The sequence below is a fragment of the Oncorhynchus clarkii genome, chromosome 19, assembly GCF_045791955.1.
Source record: "Oncorhynchus clarkii lewisi isolate Uvic-CL-2024 chromosome 19, UVic_Ocla_1.0, whole genome shotgun sequence".
NCBI classification, from domain to species: Eukaryota; Metazoa; Chordata; class Actinopteri; order Salmoniformes; family Salmonidae; genus Oncorhynchus; species Oncorhynchus clarkii.
The window spans coordinates 60,204,601-60,218,126 of NC_092165.1; the positions used below are offsets into that span (position 1 = coordinate 60,204,601).

The following is a 13,526-nucleotide window of genomic DNA, read 5'->3' on the forward strand; positions in this document are numbered from 1 at the left end:
TCCCCAAAACGATGTGCTCATTTTTTCCTTTTTTTTCCCCCCCTTGAACGACAGATTTGTACCTTGTCAGCTTGGGGGTTTGAACTTGCAACCTACTAGTCCAACTCTCTAACCACTAGGCTACCCTGCCACCCCAATGATGACGTAGTGCACATACCTCTTATGGTTTCGAAACATCTTTGATGGACAGGCTAATAATCTTTGTTCATTTAGAGAACTTGGTGGCCAGAAAGGCTAAACTATGACTATTTTGTGTGTGTGTGTGTGTGTGTGTGTGTGTTAGTGGAGGCTGGTGGGAGGAGCTATAGCAGGACGTCCTCTGTATTGGCTGGAATGGGATAAATGGAACGGTATCGTAAAACACATCAAACATATTGAAACCACGTTTGACCCCGTTCCATTTGTATAACCTCTTCTGGTGTGTGTGTTGTTGTTCGGTTTGCCAATGAGCAGAATCCAACATTGCATAATGATTATATCACGCCTGTGATTCCCACTCCCGTACAACAGGTGGCGTGAGTCTACATCTGTGTAGCTTGACAACAGGCCTAGTCTGTCGAAGGAGAAAATGCGGAAATTGACATTGCGTTTGTCTTGGGGATCTTTATTTTTTTGGTGGGGGAAGGCGATGTCAAGGCATAAATAACACTACTCGTCAAACAATGAACAAATAACTCCACAAAAAAAATAAATGTATGATTTCGCTTTAACTACCAAAACAAGGCTTCAGGTAAGAATCCCCCCCATTAGTCGAAGGGGTCTGTTGTAAGGCAGATGGCCAGGCATGGCCTAGCTACCTTTAGCAACCTATTGACGATAGTATCTTCTCAGTAAACCACATTTCCATCCACTGTTTTTTATTTATTTATTGTGAAGTCGTACTGTATAAAAAGAAAAATCACAAACTCTACAGCTGTGGCAATAGATACATTTGTTCGTTTGACATGGTGGGATATTTTTTGTGTCAGTAAAATGTAATTATGTGAGAAATAGCTTGTGGGGAAACTATCATATCGAAGTGAATTTGTGATTCACACGTGATGCCGTGTGGTTCTGCCACTATGGATCAGCAGACCGTGTAGTTTTATTAAACTACAAATTAAATATATTATGATGAATTTCACAGGGTGGTGAAAGTGCACGGTGATGAGCTTGATGCACCTTTCCAATAAACCTCAATGGTCTAATTCTGGTGTCATGGTGACTGATGGGTTTACTGCCTTTTTGACAAATAAAAATATTCCTGCTCTTATCCATAATAAACTCATGTAGACTTTAAAAAAAAAAAAAAAATACTGTCTGCTGCCACTGTTTTAAAACAGATACAGTAAGTGTATATTTTGCATTTGTGAAATTATTTGACGTGATATGAAAGTAGAGGGACTTGTGTTTCTAAAATCGGACCGCAATTAGGAATTTATTCAAGTTTAGATGGAGTACTTGGCAGCCAGTGCCGTTTCGCCTCTAAGGAGAGCATGTAAGGTCATTGGACTGTGAAGGTGTTCGCATACAGGTTCAGTTTGCTCCTAGCAGAACTCGGCTAAGAGAAGCGACCTTCTGCTCGCATACTCACTAATGACCTTCGCTTGAAAAACTTGGAGGGAAAAAAAGCGGCAATATTACGGTTTGTCCCTGTTGAGCCACCGTAGCAACAGCATAGCCAGGAACACTTCCTCAAAATAGTCGGATTTAATCATTGATAAATCATGGAATCTGTCATTAATTTTGACGGTTTTGCCGAAGAGGTATTAGTGGCGCAATTTTACATCTACCTAACATGTTTGGTGCAGTATTTCTCAAGTGAAAAAAAATTGCATGGAAACTAGTCCTCTCGCCTTGAATAACAACCAACACTTAATTTTCCCACTCCTACTAGGAGTAGTACTGTTGACCAATCACTGACAAAGGGGTGTATCCTTCAGCTACTGACCTTTGCCTTGCCTCAACAACAACAACAACAACAAATGTGTGTCAGCACGAACAGCCGAAGGCCAAAACGAACAAAAACATCACCAAATGTTGTAGTAATATATGTGCCAATTGTTTCGCCTGGGAAGCATTCCGCTTAAAGAGTCCAGTTAGGCTCCTTCAGTCCATTACAGGGCTAGATTAAAAACCCAAACCCCATATAGCTAATGTTAGCCAGCTACATGTACCTTACAACTTTAGACTTTATTTAGTAGCTTAGCCAGCCAAAGGCCCGGGATAGGGAACTGACTTTCCGTGGCAATAATTGAATACATCGGAAAATACGGGATGTTTTTATCTTATTTTTTTTAAGCAAGGGATGTGTGATTGCGGATTAGTTTAAAAAAAAATGTATTGGTCGTATGTATAGGATGCACATGGTAAACACCATCCAAGACGTGCTTGCTTACTTGTAGGTTCCTTCTGGACAATGTAACAACAAAGAAATAATAATAAGATAAGAGTACGACCATGAAGTAAACGGCTCAGTAGAAGAGAATAAACATTTTAGCATCAGTGTAATACAGGAAGGTACAATTTTTACACATGTTTGGAGGAAGGGGGGATTGGCGGGGGGGGGGGGGGGGGGGGGGGGGGGACGACTAGCTAGCAAGCCATCAAATGATTTAACAGTCCTACATTTCATACAGACTTTTAAATTTTATTTTACAGGTTTTGTGCATCACAGGAGAGATGGCGTCAGTGAAAGACAGCAGTCAAACACTCCTGCTCAATGTCATCACGAAAGATAAAGAGGAGGAAGTGAAGATTTGGGAATGTGACGATTACCCAGGTAAGGAAGGGAATGTGACGATTACCCAGGTAAGGAAGAGCAGGTTTTCTCGTCCGAGGGCAACGGTGTCTGCTGGTTTTCATTACTTACCTTTTTAGCCAGACAGATTGATTACGTTATTATTTTTTTTAAAGACACTATCCTATTTTTCATTTGCTGTTGTGGCTTGAGCACAGCAGATTAAAAGACATACTTGGGTTATTTAGTTGTTTGCGTGCCACTTTGTGACTTTTAGTAGTGGTTTTAGTAATAAATAAATACATTTATCCCCTGCAAGTTGACTACTTTCAACGCTATAGTTTTGATGGTATGTGTATTGCAAGCCTTTGACATGTTCGTCTGTTCTCGTTCACACAGGAGAGAGTCCAGAGGCGCAGTCAGAAAAGATGGCCGACAGCAGTCAAACACTGGGGCTGAATGTCATCGTTAACAGAGAGGAGAAGGAAGACTTTGGTGAATCTGTTGATCCTGGTAAAAATCAGGTTTTATGTAGAATTTTTAGGCCTGTCAGAGTATTCATTTAAAAAAAAAAAACATTTTTAATTATGAGTTGATTCATCTCAGATTAAAGGTGGTCACCAGTGGTAGTAGAACTCATTGTAAATAGAATACATAGCCTAATTAAATTAAGGTAAAATAAACCTAGGTAGAATCAAATAAAAAGGTAGCCCCACCATGGATCTCCATACACTTCAAGCAGAGAAACCTCCCATTTAAAGCAGAGTTGTCTATATCCATTTTCAGTACTGCTTAATTGTGCACGTCTTTTATTAGCAATGATTGTGTTACACCTGTTCATCTGTTGTTCTGCTGTTATTTTACACAGGAGAGACCCCTAACTCCTCTGACCAAGTTGAGACATTTCCAGCTTCAGTCAAGCAACGTCGGAAAGTGACCAAAGTGAAGAAGCCTCACCGCTGTCCCCACTGTGAGAAGAGTTTCCCTTTCCTTTCATATCTTGAAAGACACGTGCGTAAACATTCTGGAGAGAAGCCTTATTCCTGTTCTGACTGTGGGATGAGTTTCTCCCAACTGAGTGGCTTGAACGTGCACCATCGAACGCACACTGGAGAGAAGCCTCACCGCTGTCCTCACTGTGAGGAGAGTTTCCCATTCCCATCATATCTTGAAAGACACGTGCGTAAACATTCTGGAGAGAAGCCTTATTCCTGTTCTGACTGTGGGATGAGTTTCTCCCAACTGAGTGGCTTGAACGTGCACCATCGAACGCACACTGGAGAGAAGCCTCACCACTGTCCTCACTGTGAGAAGAGTTTCCCATTCCCATCTTATCTTGAAATACACCTGCGGAAACATTCTGGAGAGAAACCGTACTCCTGCTCCGACTGTGGGAAATGCTTCACAACATCAAGTCATCTAACCTCTCATCGGAGAACTCACACAGGGGAGAAGCCTTACTCCTGCTCTGACTGTGGGAAGAGTTTCCCATTCCCATCATATCTTGAAAGACACCTGCGGAAACATTCTGGAGAGAAGCCTTACTGCTGCTCTGACTGCGGGAAATGCTTCACCACATCAAGCAATCTAACGCTACATCAGAGTGCACACAGGGGAGAAGCCTTGGAGCCAATTTGAGTTCAAAATAATTGACCCAAAAAGAAAAAGAACGGAAATGAAAAAAATTATTGTGAGGTAATGCATGGTGAAACTGAAATGTAAAAAACAACAACAATTATGTAAACAAAAAAGTGAATTGTATGGAGAAAAAAAAATGTAGAATTCAAACACATTGAAAATGATTTTCAAAGCATTCGGTTGATGTTTGCATCCAATCTTTAAAGTTGATTTGGTCAAATAACTTGTTTACGCTCTTGGCTTTTGTCCTTGCAATGACAATTTTTGCAATGTCATCTTTTCTCTCTTCCGAGTTTTGGTACTCTTGACATGGAGGCAGGGTTAGAGGGGATGGGCGTGTCCAATGTTAGAGGGGATGGGCGTGTCCAATGTTAGAGGGGATGGGCGTGTCCAATGTTAGAGGGGATGGGCGTGTCCAATGTTAGAGGGGATGGGCGTGTCCAATGTTAGAGGGGATGGGCGTGTCCAATGTTAGAGGGGATGGGCGTGTCCAATGTTAGAGGGGATGGGCGTGTCCAATGTTAGAGGGGATGGGCGTGTCCAATGAGCCACAGCCTTGGAGTGGCAGCATTCCTCCAACAGGACACATTCTTATTGGACAAGCACACCTGATTCAACTTGTCAACTAATCATCAAGTCCTCAAATTTAATTTTTTTACTTTAACCTTTATTTAACAAGGCAAGTCAGTTTTAAGAACAAATTCTTATTTTCAATGACGGCCTAAGAACCAGTGGGTTTAACTGCCTTGTTCAGGGGAAGAACGACAGATTTTGTACCTTGTCAGCTCGGGGGATTCGATCCAGCAACCCTTTCGGTTACTAGTCCAACACTCTAACCACTAGGCTACCTTGCCTCAATGAGCTGATTGAGGTGTAGGGCTAGAACAAAAATGTGTAGTGTTGGAGACCAGGGTTGGGAAACACCGTCCTAACCAATAGGTTACTTGCACAATGTCGTAAAAACAACTTCCTGGTAATAAAGGTCATGGAAATATGTTTCCTGGCGAACGGCTTCGTTTTTAGCTGCTTTTTTTGTTACCTGTATTAGCTTGCAATTTCTCTCAAGTCCTTCTCCTATTTCTAACAGTAGTGCACTATATCGGGAATAGAGTGTGATTTGGGACGTAACCTGGGTTTCAGAGCAGTAAGTTGCTTGGACACTATACAGACAGACAAACAAACAAAAATTATATACAGGGCATTCGGAAAGTATTCAGACCAATTTACTTTTTTTCCCACATTTTGTTACGTTACAGCCTTATTCTAAAATTGATTAAATTGTTGTTGTTTTTTACCCTCATCAATCTACACACAATTACCACATAATGACAAAACCAAAATATAATATTTCTTGGAACTTTTAAGCCAACAATATGTTTCTGTCCATTTCTGTTTTATTTGTTCCATTGGTTGTGTGTGTGTGTGTGTGTGTGTGTGTGTGTGTGTGTGTGAACTGATTTTTAGATACCCTCCCTACCTGTGTTTCTTGCGTGTGTTCAGATTTCTACACAGCAGATTTCTCCTCCAACTCGAGCTCAGGTCTCCTGTGAGAGGGTTGATGTGCATCCCTACACCCCCCCCCCCCCCCCCCCTTGTCTGCTTCTGTGTCTATTATAGAGAACATATTCCTTTCAATGTCCACCACAGAGCTGGGAATAGTGTCTGATAGGCTAAGGCCAAGGATGGGAAAGGAATAAAAAGGTTGAATGAAAACCTGGTTGTAGATGCAGAAAGGGGACTAAGGAGAAGGAAGGAGACGCGTTCTGTCTCCTAGAGATGAACGTACTTTGGTGTGAAAAGTGCAAATCAATACCAGAACAACAGTAATGGACCTTGTGAAGATGCTGGAGGAAACAGGTACAAAAGTATCTATATCCACAGTAAAAACGAGTCCTATAACCCTGAAAGGCCGCTCAGCAAGAAGCCACTGCTCCAAAACCGCCACAAAAAATGCCAGACTACGGTTTGCAGCTGCATTTGGGGAAAAATATTGTACTTTTTGGAGAAATGTCCTCTGGTCTGATGAAACAAAAATAGAACTGTTTGGCCATAATGACCATCATATTATTTAGAGGAAAAAGGGGGATGCTTGCAAGCTGAAGAACACCATTCCAATCGTGAAGCACGGGGGTGGCAGCTTCATGTTGTGGGGATGCTTTGCTGCAGGAGGGACTGGTGCACTTCACAAAATAGATGGCATCATGAGTTAGGAAAATTATGTGGATATATTGAAGCAACATCTCAAGACATCAGTCAGGAAGTTAAAGCTTGGTTGCTAATGGGTCTTCCAAATGGACAATGACCCCAAGCATACTTCCAAAGTTGTGGCAAAATGGCTTAAGGACAACAAAGTCAAGGTATTGGAGTGGCCATCACAAAGCCCTGACCTCAATCCTATAGAAAATGTGTGGGCAGAACTGAAAAAGTGTGTGCGAGCAAGGAGGCCTACAAACCTGACTCAGTTACGCCAGCTCTGTCAGGAGGAATGGGACAAAATTCACCCAACTTATTGTGGGAAGCTTGTGGAAGGCTACCTGAAACGTTTGACAAAAGTTAAACAATTTAAAGGTAATCCTACCAAATACTAATTGAGTGTATGTAAACTTCTGACCCACTGGGAATGTGATGAAATAAATCAAAGCTGAAATAAATCATTCTCTCTACTATTATTCTGACATTCCACATTCTTCAAATAAAGTGGTAATCCTAACTGACCTAAAATGGAATTTTTACTAGTATTAAATGTCAGGAATTGTGAAAAACTGAGTTTAAATGTATTTGTCAAAGGTGTATGTAAACTCCTGACTTCAACTGTATGTAAGTAAAGCCTGATTTTATTTTAATGATGAGGAAATTATTCAATTGTACAAAGTATCGTAGGAAATTCACGTCTGTTGTTGTATGCATCTGTTGGTCAACAGATACGTTTAAAAAAAAGTAGGGGCATGGATCAGAAAACCAGTCAGTATCTGGTGTGACCATACTTTGCCTTGTGCAGTGTGACACATCTCCTTCACATAGAGTTGATCAGGCTGTTGATTGTGGCCTGTGGAATATGGTCCCACTCCTCTTCAATGGCTGTGTGGAGTTGTTGGATATTGACGGGAACTGGAACACGCTGTCGTACACGTTGATCCAGAGCTTCCCAAACTGGGGTACGCCAAATAAAAATGTAATTCACATTTTCAAACAGTCCATTTATATTTTCCAACGGGGCTCTACATTTGGTTGAGGTTTTTCTTCACACCTGAGTAGCCTCATTTCACTGCCAAAAATAATCTAGTGTTCAGTGAAATAACAACACAATGTCAAATACAGGAAGCCTAGTCAAGTAATTAACATCCAATCACATTAACCGTTACTCTCTCGTGGGAAATCCACTAACGGTCCGTATGGAGCCAAACGTAGCTGCTGCTCATGTTGGTATCTGTACTGATGGAGCAAAAGCCATGACAGGGAGACATAGTGGAGTGGTAACACGCGTGCAAGCAGTTGCTCCCGACGCCACTTGGGTGCACTGCAGCAGTCACCGAGAGGCTCTTGGGTACACTGCAGCATCCACCGAGAGGCTCTTGGGTAGACTGCAGCATCCACCGAGAGGCTCTTGGGTAGACTGCAGCATCCACCGAGAGGCTCTTGGGTCCACTGCAGCATCCACCGAGAGGCTCTTGGGTACACTGCAGCATCCACCTAGAGACTCTTGGGTAGACTGCAGCATCCACCGAGAGGCTCTTGGGTACACTGCAGCATCCACCGAGAGGCTCTTGGGTACACTGCAGCATCCACCGAGAGGCTCTTGGGTAGACTACAGCATCCACCGAGAGGCTCTTGGGTACACTGCAGCATCCACCGAGAGGCTCTTGGGTAGACTACAGCATCCACCGAGAGGCTCTTGGGTACACTGCAGCATCCACCGAGAGGCTCTTGGGTACACTGCAGCATCCACCGAGAGACTCTTGGGTAGACTGCAGCATCCATCGAGAGGCTCTTGGGTAGACTGCAGCATCCACCGAGAGGCTCTTGGGTACACTGCAGCATCCACCGAGAGGCTCTTGGGTACACTGCAGCATCCACCGAGAGACTCTTGGGTACACTGCAGCATCCATCGAGAGGCTCTTGGGTACACTGCAGCATCCACTGAGAGACTTGTTGCCAAGGGAACGCCTGACAGCTTGAAAGACGTTTTGGACACTACAGTGAAAATGGTTAACTTTGTTAAAGCAAGGCCCCTGAACTCTCATGTATTTTCTTCATTATGCAATGATATGAGCTGCGACCATGTAACGCTTTTACAACATAGAGGAGTGCTGGTTATCAAGGGGCAAAGTATTGACATGTTTTTTAAAATTGAGAAACGAGCTTAAAGTTCTCTTTACTGACCATCATTTTCTGATCACTTGCATGTTTCTCAGTTTCTCACACGACTGGCCTGCCTGGGTGATGTTTTTTCTCGCCTGAATGATCTGAATCTAGAATTACAGGGACTCTCTGCAACTATATTCAATGTGAGGGACAAAATTAAGGCTATGATTAAGAAGTTGGAGCTCTTCTCTGTCTGCATTAACAAGGACAACACAGGTCTTTCCATCATTGTATGATTTTTTATGTGTAAATGAACTCAAGCTTACGGACAATGTCAAATGTGATATAGCGAAGCACCTGAGTGAGTTTGGTGCGCAATTACACAGGTACTTTCCCGAAATGGATGACACAAACAACTGGATTCGTTATCTCTTTCATGCCCTGCCTCCAGTCCACTTACCGATATCTGAACAAGAGAGACTCACAGAAATTGCAACAAGCGGTTCTGTTAAAATTGAATTTAATCAGAAGCCACTGACAGATTTCTGGATTTAGCTGCCCTCAGAGTATCCTGCCTTGACAAATCGCGCTGTTAAGACACTGATGCCCTTTGCAACCATGTACCTATGTGAGAGTTGATTCTCAGCCCTCACTAGCATGAAAACTAAATACAGGCACAGACTGTGAGTGGACAATGATTTAAGACTGAGACTCTCCAAAACAACCCAACATTGCAGAGTTATGTGCATCCTTTCAAGCACAGCCTTCTCATTAACCTGTGGTGAGTTATTCACAATTTTTCAATGTACAAATAAGGTTTTATATGTAAGATGGTTAAATAAAGAGCAAAATGATTGAATATTATTATATTATTATTTGTGCTCTGGTCCTAAAAGAGCTCTTTGTAAACTTCCCACAAGCCTTTGTAAACTTCCCAAAAACGCACACTCATTCTTATGTTTAATAAATGTATCATATGTGTGTGTGGCAGGCTTACAATGATGACAAAAAAACAACATTTGAGAGTTTTTATTTATTTATTTCACCTTTATTAAACCAGGTAGGCCAGTTGAAAACAAGTTCTCATTTACAACTGCGACCTGGCCAAGATAAAGCAAAGCAGTTCGACACAAACAACAGAGTTACACATGGAGTAAAACAAACATACAGTCAATAATACAGTAGAAAAATAAGTCTATATACAATGTGAGCAAATGAGGTGAGATAAGGGAGGTAAAGGCAATAAATAGGCCATGGTGGCAAAGTAAATACAATATAGCAATTAAAACACTGGAATGGTAGATTTGACAGTAGATGAATGTGCAAAGTAGAAAGACTGGCGTGAAAAGGAGCTAAATAAATAAATACAGTATTTATTAAGAGGTAGTTGTTTGAGAGTGCTCTGACCCTGGTGCTAGAGGGGGTACTCAGCTGGAGGGTGAATATTTGAAGGGGTACGGGATTAAACACTTTGGGAACCGCTGATCCAGAGCATCCCAAACATGCTCAATGGGTGACATGTCTGGTGAGTATGCAGGTCATGGGAAGAACTGGGACATGTTCAGCTTCCAGGAATTGTGTACAGATTCTTGCGACATGGGGCTGTGCAATATGATGCGGAAACATGAGGTGATGGCAATGGCACGACAATGGGTCTCAGGATCTCGTCACGGTAACTCTGCATGACAATTTCCATTGATAAAATGCAATTGAGTTTGTTGTCTGTAGTTTATGCCTGCCACATTCCAATATCCTCACCATGGGGCACTCTGTTCACAATGTTATCAGCAAACCGCTCACCCACACAACACCACACACTCTGTCTGCCATCTGCCCGGTGCTGTTGAACCGTGGATTCATCCATAAAGAGGACACTTCTCCAGCGAGGCCAATGGCCATCAAATGTGAGCATTTTCTCACTGAAGTCAGTTACAATGCAGAACTACAGTCAGGTCAAGACCATGGTGAGGAAGACGAGCACGCAGAGGAGCTTCCCTGAGACGGTTTCTGACAGATCTCTGACTCATTCCGGTCTCATTCGGTCCCACTTCACAGTAGAATCCTCAAACAAGTTTCTAAAGACTGTTGACATCTAGTGGAAGCCTTAGGAAGTGCAACATAACCAATATCCCACTGTGTATTCAATAGGGGCTGGGTTGAAAAACTACAAACCTCAGATTTCCCACTTCCTGTTTGGACTTCTTCTCAGGTTTTTACCTGCCATATGAGTTCTGTTATACTCACAGACATCATTCAAACAGTTTAAGAAACTTCAGAGTGTTTTCTGTCCAATACGAATGATAATATGCATATATTAGCAACTGGGACTGAGGAGCAGGCCGTTGACTCTGGGCACCTCTGGGCACCTTTCATCCAAGCTACTCAATACTGCCCCTGCAGCCATAGGAAGTTAATCAGCTTCCACACCTGACAGGTGGATGGATTATCTTGGCAAAGGAAAAATGCTCACTAACATGGATGTAAACAAACTGTTATTTCACAACCATGTAACACATAGCACTGTTGTTTCAAAACCACATATCAATGTTGTTTCACATTAACGTATCACATACAGAGCCTTGCAAAAGTATTCATCCCCCTTGGCGTTTTTCCTATTTTGTTGCATTACAACCTGTAATTTAAATTGATTTGTATTTGGATTTCATGTAATGCACACAATAATTCAAATTTGTAAGGTGACATTTAAAAAATTACTTGTTTAAAAAAAACTGAAAAGTGGTGTGTGCATATGTATTCACCCCCTTTGCTATGAAGCCCATAAATAAGATCTGGTGCAACCAATTACCTTCAGAAGTCACATAACTAGTTAAATAAAGTCCACCTGTGTGCAATCTAAGTGTCACATAATCTCAGTATATATACACCTGTTCTGAAAGGCCCCAGAGTTTGCAACACAACCAAGAAAGCAGCACCATGAAGACCAAGGAGCTCTTCAGACAGGTCAGGGACAAAGTTGTGGAGAAGTACAGATCAGGGTTGAGTTATAACAAAATATCAGAAACTTTGAACATCCCACGGAGCACCATTAAATCCATTATTAAAAAGTGAAAGAATATGTCACCACAACAAACCTGCCAAGAGAGGGCCACCCACCAAAACTCACGGACCAGGCAAGGAGGGCATTAATCAGAGAGGCAACAAAGAAACCAAAAATAACCCTGAAGGAGCTGTAAAGCTCCACAGCGGAGATTGGAGTACCTGTCCATAGGACCACTTTAAGCCGTACACTCCACAGAGCTGGGTTTTACGGAAGAGTGGACAGAAAAAAAGCCATTGCTTAAAGAAAAAAACAAGAAAACACGTTTGGTGTTCGCCAAAAGGCATCTGGGAGACTCCCCAAACATATGGAAGAAGGTACTCTGGTCAGATGAGAAAAAAATTGGGCTTTTTGGCCATCAAGGAAAACACTATGTCTAGCGCAAACCCAACACCTCTCATCACCCCGAGAACCCCATCCCCACAGTGAAGCATGGTGGTGGCAGCATCATGCTGTGGGGATGTTTTTCATCAGCAGGGACTGGGAAACTGGTCAGAATTGAAGGAATGCTGGATGGAGCTAAATACAGGGAAATTGTTGAGGGAAACCTGTTTCAGTCTTCCAGAGATTTGAGACTGGGACGGAGGTTCACCTTCCAGCAGGACAATGACCCTAAGCATACTGCTAAAGCCACACTTGAGTGGTTTAAGGGGAAACATTTAAATGTCTTGGAATGGCCGAGTCAAAGCCCAGACCTCATTCCAATTGAGAATCTGTGGTATGACTTAAAGATGGCTGTACACCTGTGGAACCCATCCAACTTGAAGGAGCTGGAGAAGTTTTGCCTTGAAGAATGGGCAAAAATCCCAGTGACTAGATGTGTCAAGCTTATAGAGACATACCCCAAGATACTTACAGATATAATTGCTGCAAAAGGTGGCCCTACAAAGTATTGACTTTGGGGTGGTGAATAGTTAGGCACGCTCAAGTTTTAATTTTTTTGGTCTTATTTCTTGTTTGTTTCACAATAAAACATATTTTGCATCATCAAATTTGTGTAAATCAAATGATACAAATCCCGAAAATAATCTATTTTAATTCCAGGTTGTATTGCAATAAAATAGGTAAAATGCCAAGGGGAGTGAATACATTCGCTAGCCACTGTATCTCTGTTGTTTCACAACCACATATCTCTGTTGTTTAACATATCTCTGTTGTTTCACAACCACATATCTCTGTTGTTTAACATATCTCTGTTGTTTCACAACCACATATCTCTGTTGTTTCACAACCACATATCTCTGTTGTTTAACGTATCTCTGTTGTTTCACAACCACATATCTCTGTTGTTTCACAACCACATATCTCTGTTGTTTAACATATCTCTGTTGTTTCACAACCACATATCTCTGTTGTTTAACATATCTCTGTTGTTTTACAACCACATATCTCTGTTGTTTCACAACCACATATCTCTGTTGTTTAACATATCTCTGTTGTTTCACAACCACATATCTCTGTTGTTTAACATATCTCTGTTGTTTCACAACCACATATCTCTGTTGTTTAACATATCTCTGTTGTTTCACAACCACATATCACTGTTGTTTCACAACCACATATCTCTGTTGTTTCACAACCACATATCTCTGTTGTTTAACATATCTCTGTTGTTTCACAACCACATATCTCTGTTGTTTAACATATCTCTGTTGTTTAACATATCTCTGTTGTTTCAGAACCACATATCTCTGTTGTTTAACATATCTCTGTTGTTTAACATATCTCTGTTGTTTAACATATCTCTGTTGTTTAACATATCTCTGTTGTTTCACAACCACATATCTCTGTTGTTTAACATATCTCTGT

General features: G+C 41.8%; 1 protein-coding gene across 1 annotated transcript; it reads left to right on the plus strand.

The window, feature by feature from the left end:
• Positions 1-515: 515 nt before the first annotated feature.
• LOC139374389 (zinc finger protein 664-like) lies at positions 516-7,066 on the plus strand. Its single transcript, XM_071115435.1, has 4 exons — positions 516-730; positions 2,641-2,761; positions 3,119-3,232; positions 3,588-7,066. Exons 1-4 carry the CDS (start codon positions 692-694, stop codon positions 4,355-4,357), a joined length of 1,044 nt encoding a protein of 347 aa, XP_070971536.1. The 5' UTR covers positions 516-691; the 3' UTR covers positions 4,358-7,066.
• Positions 7,067-13,526: the final 6,460 nt, after the last annotated feature.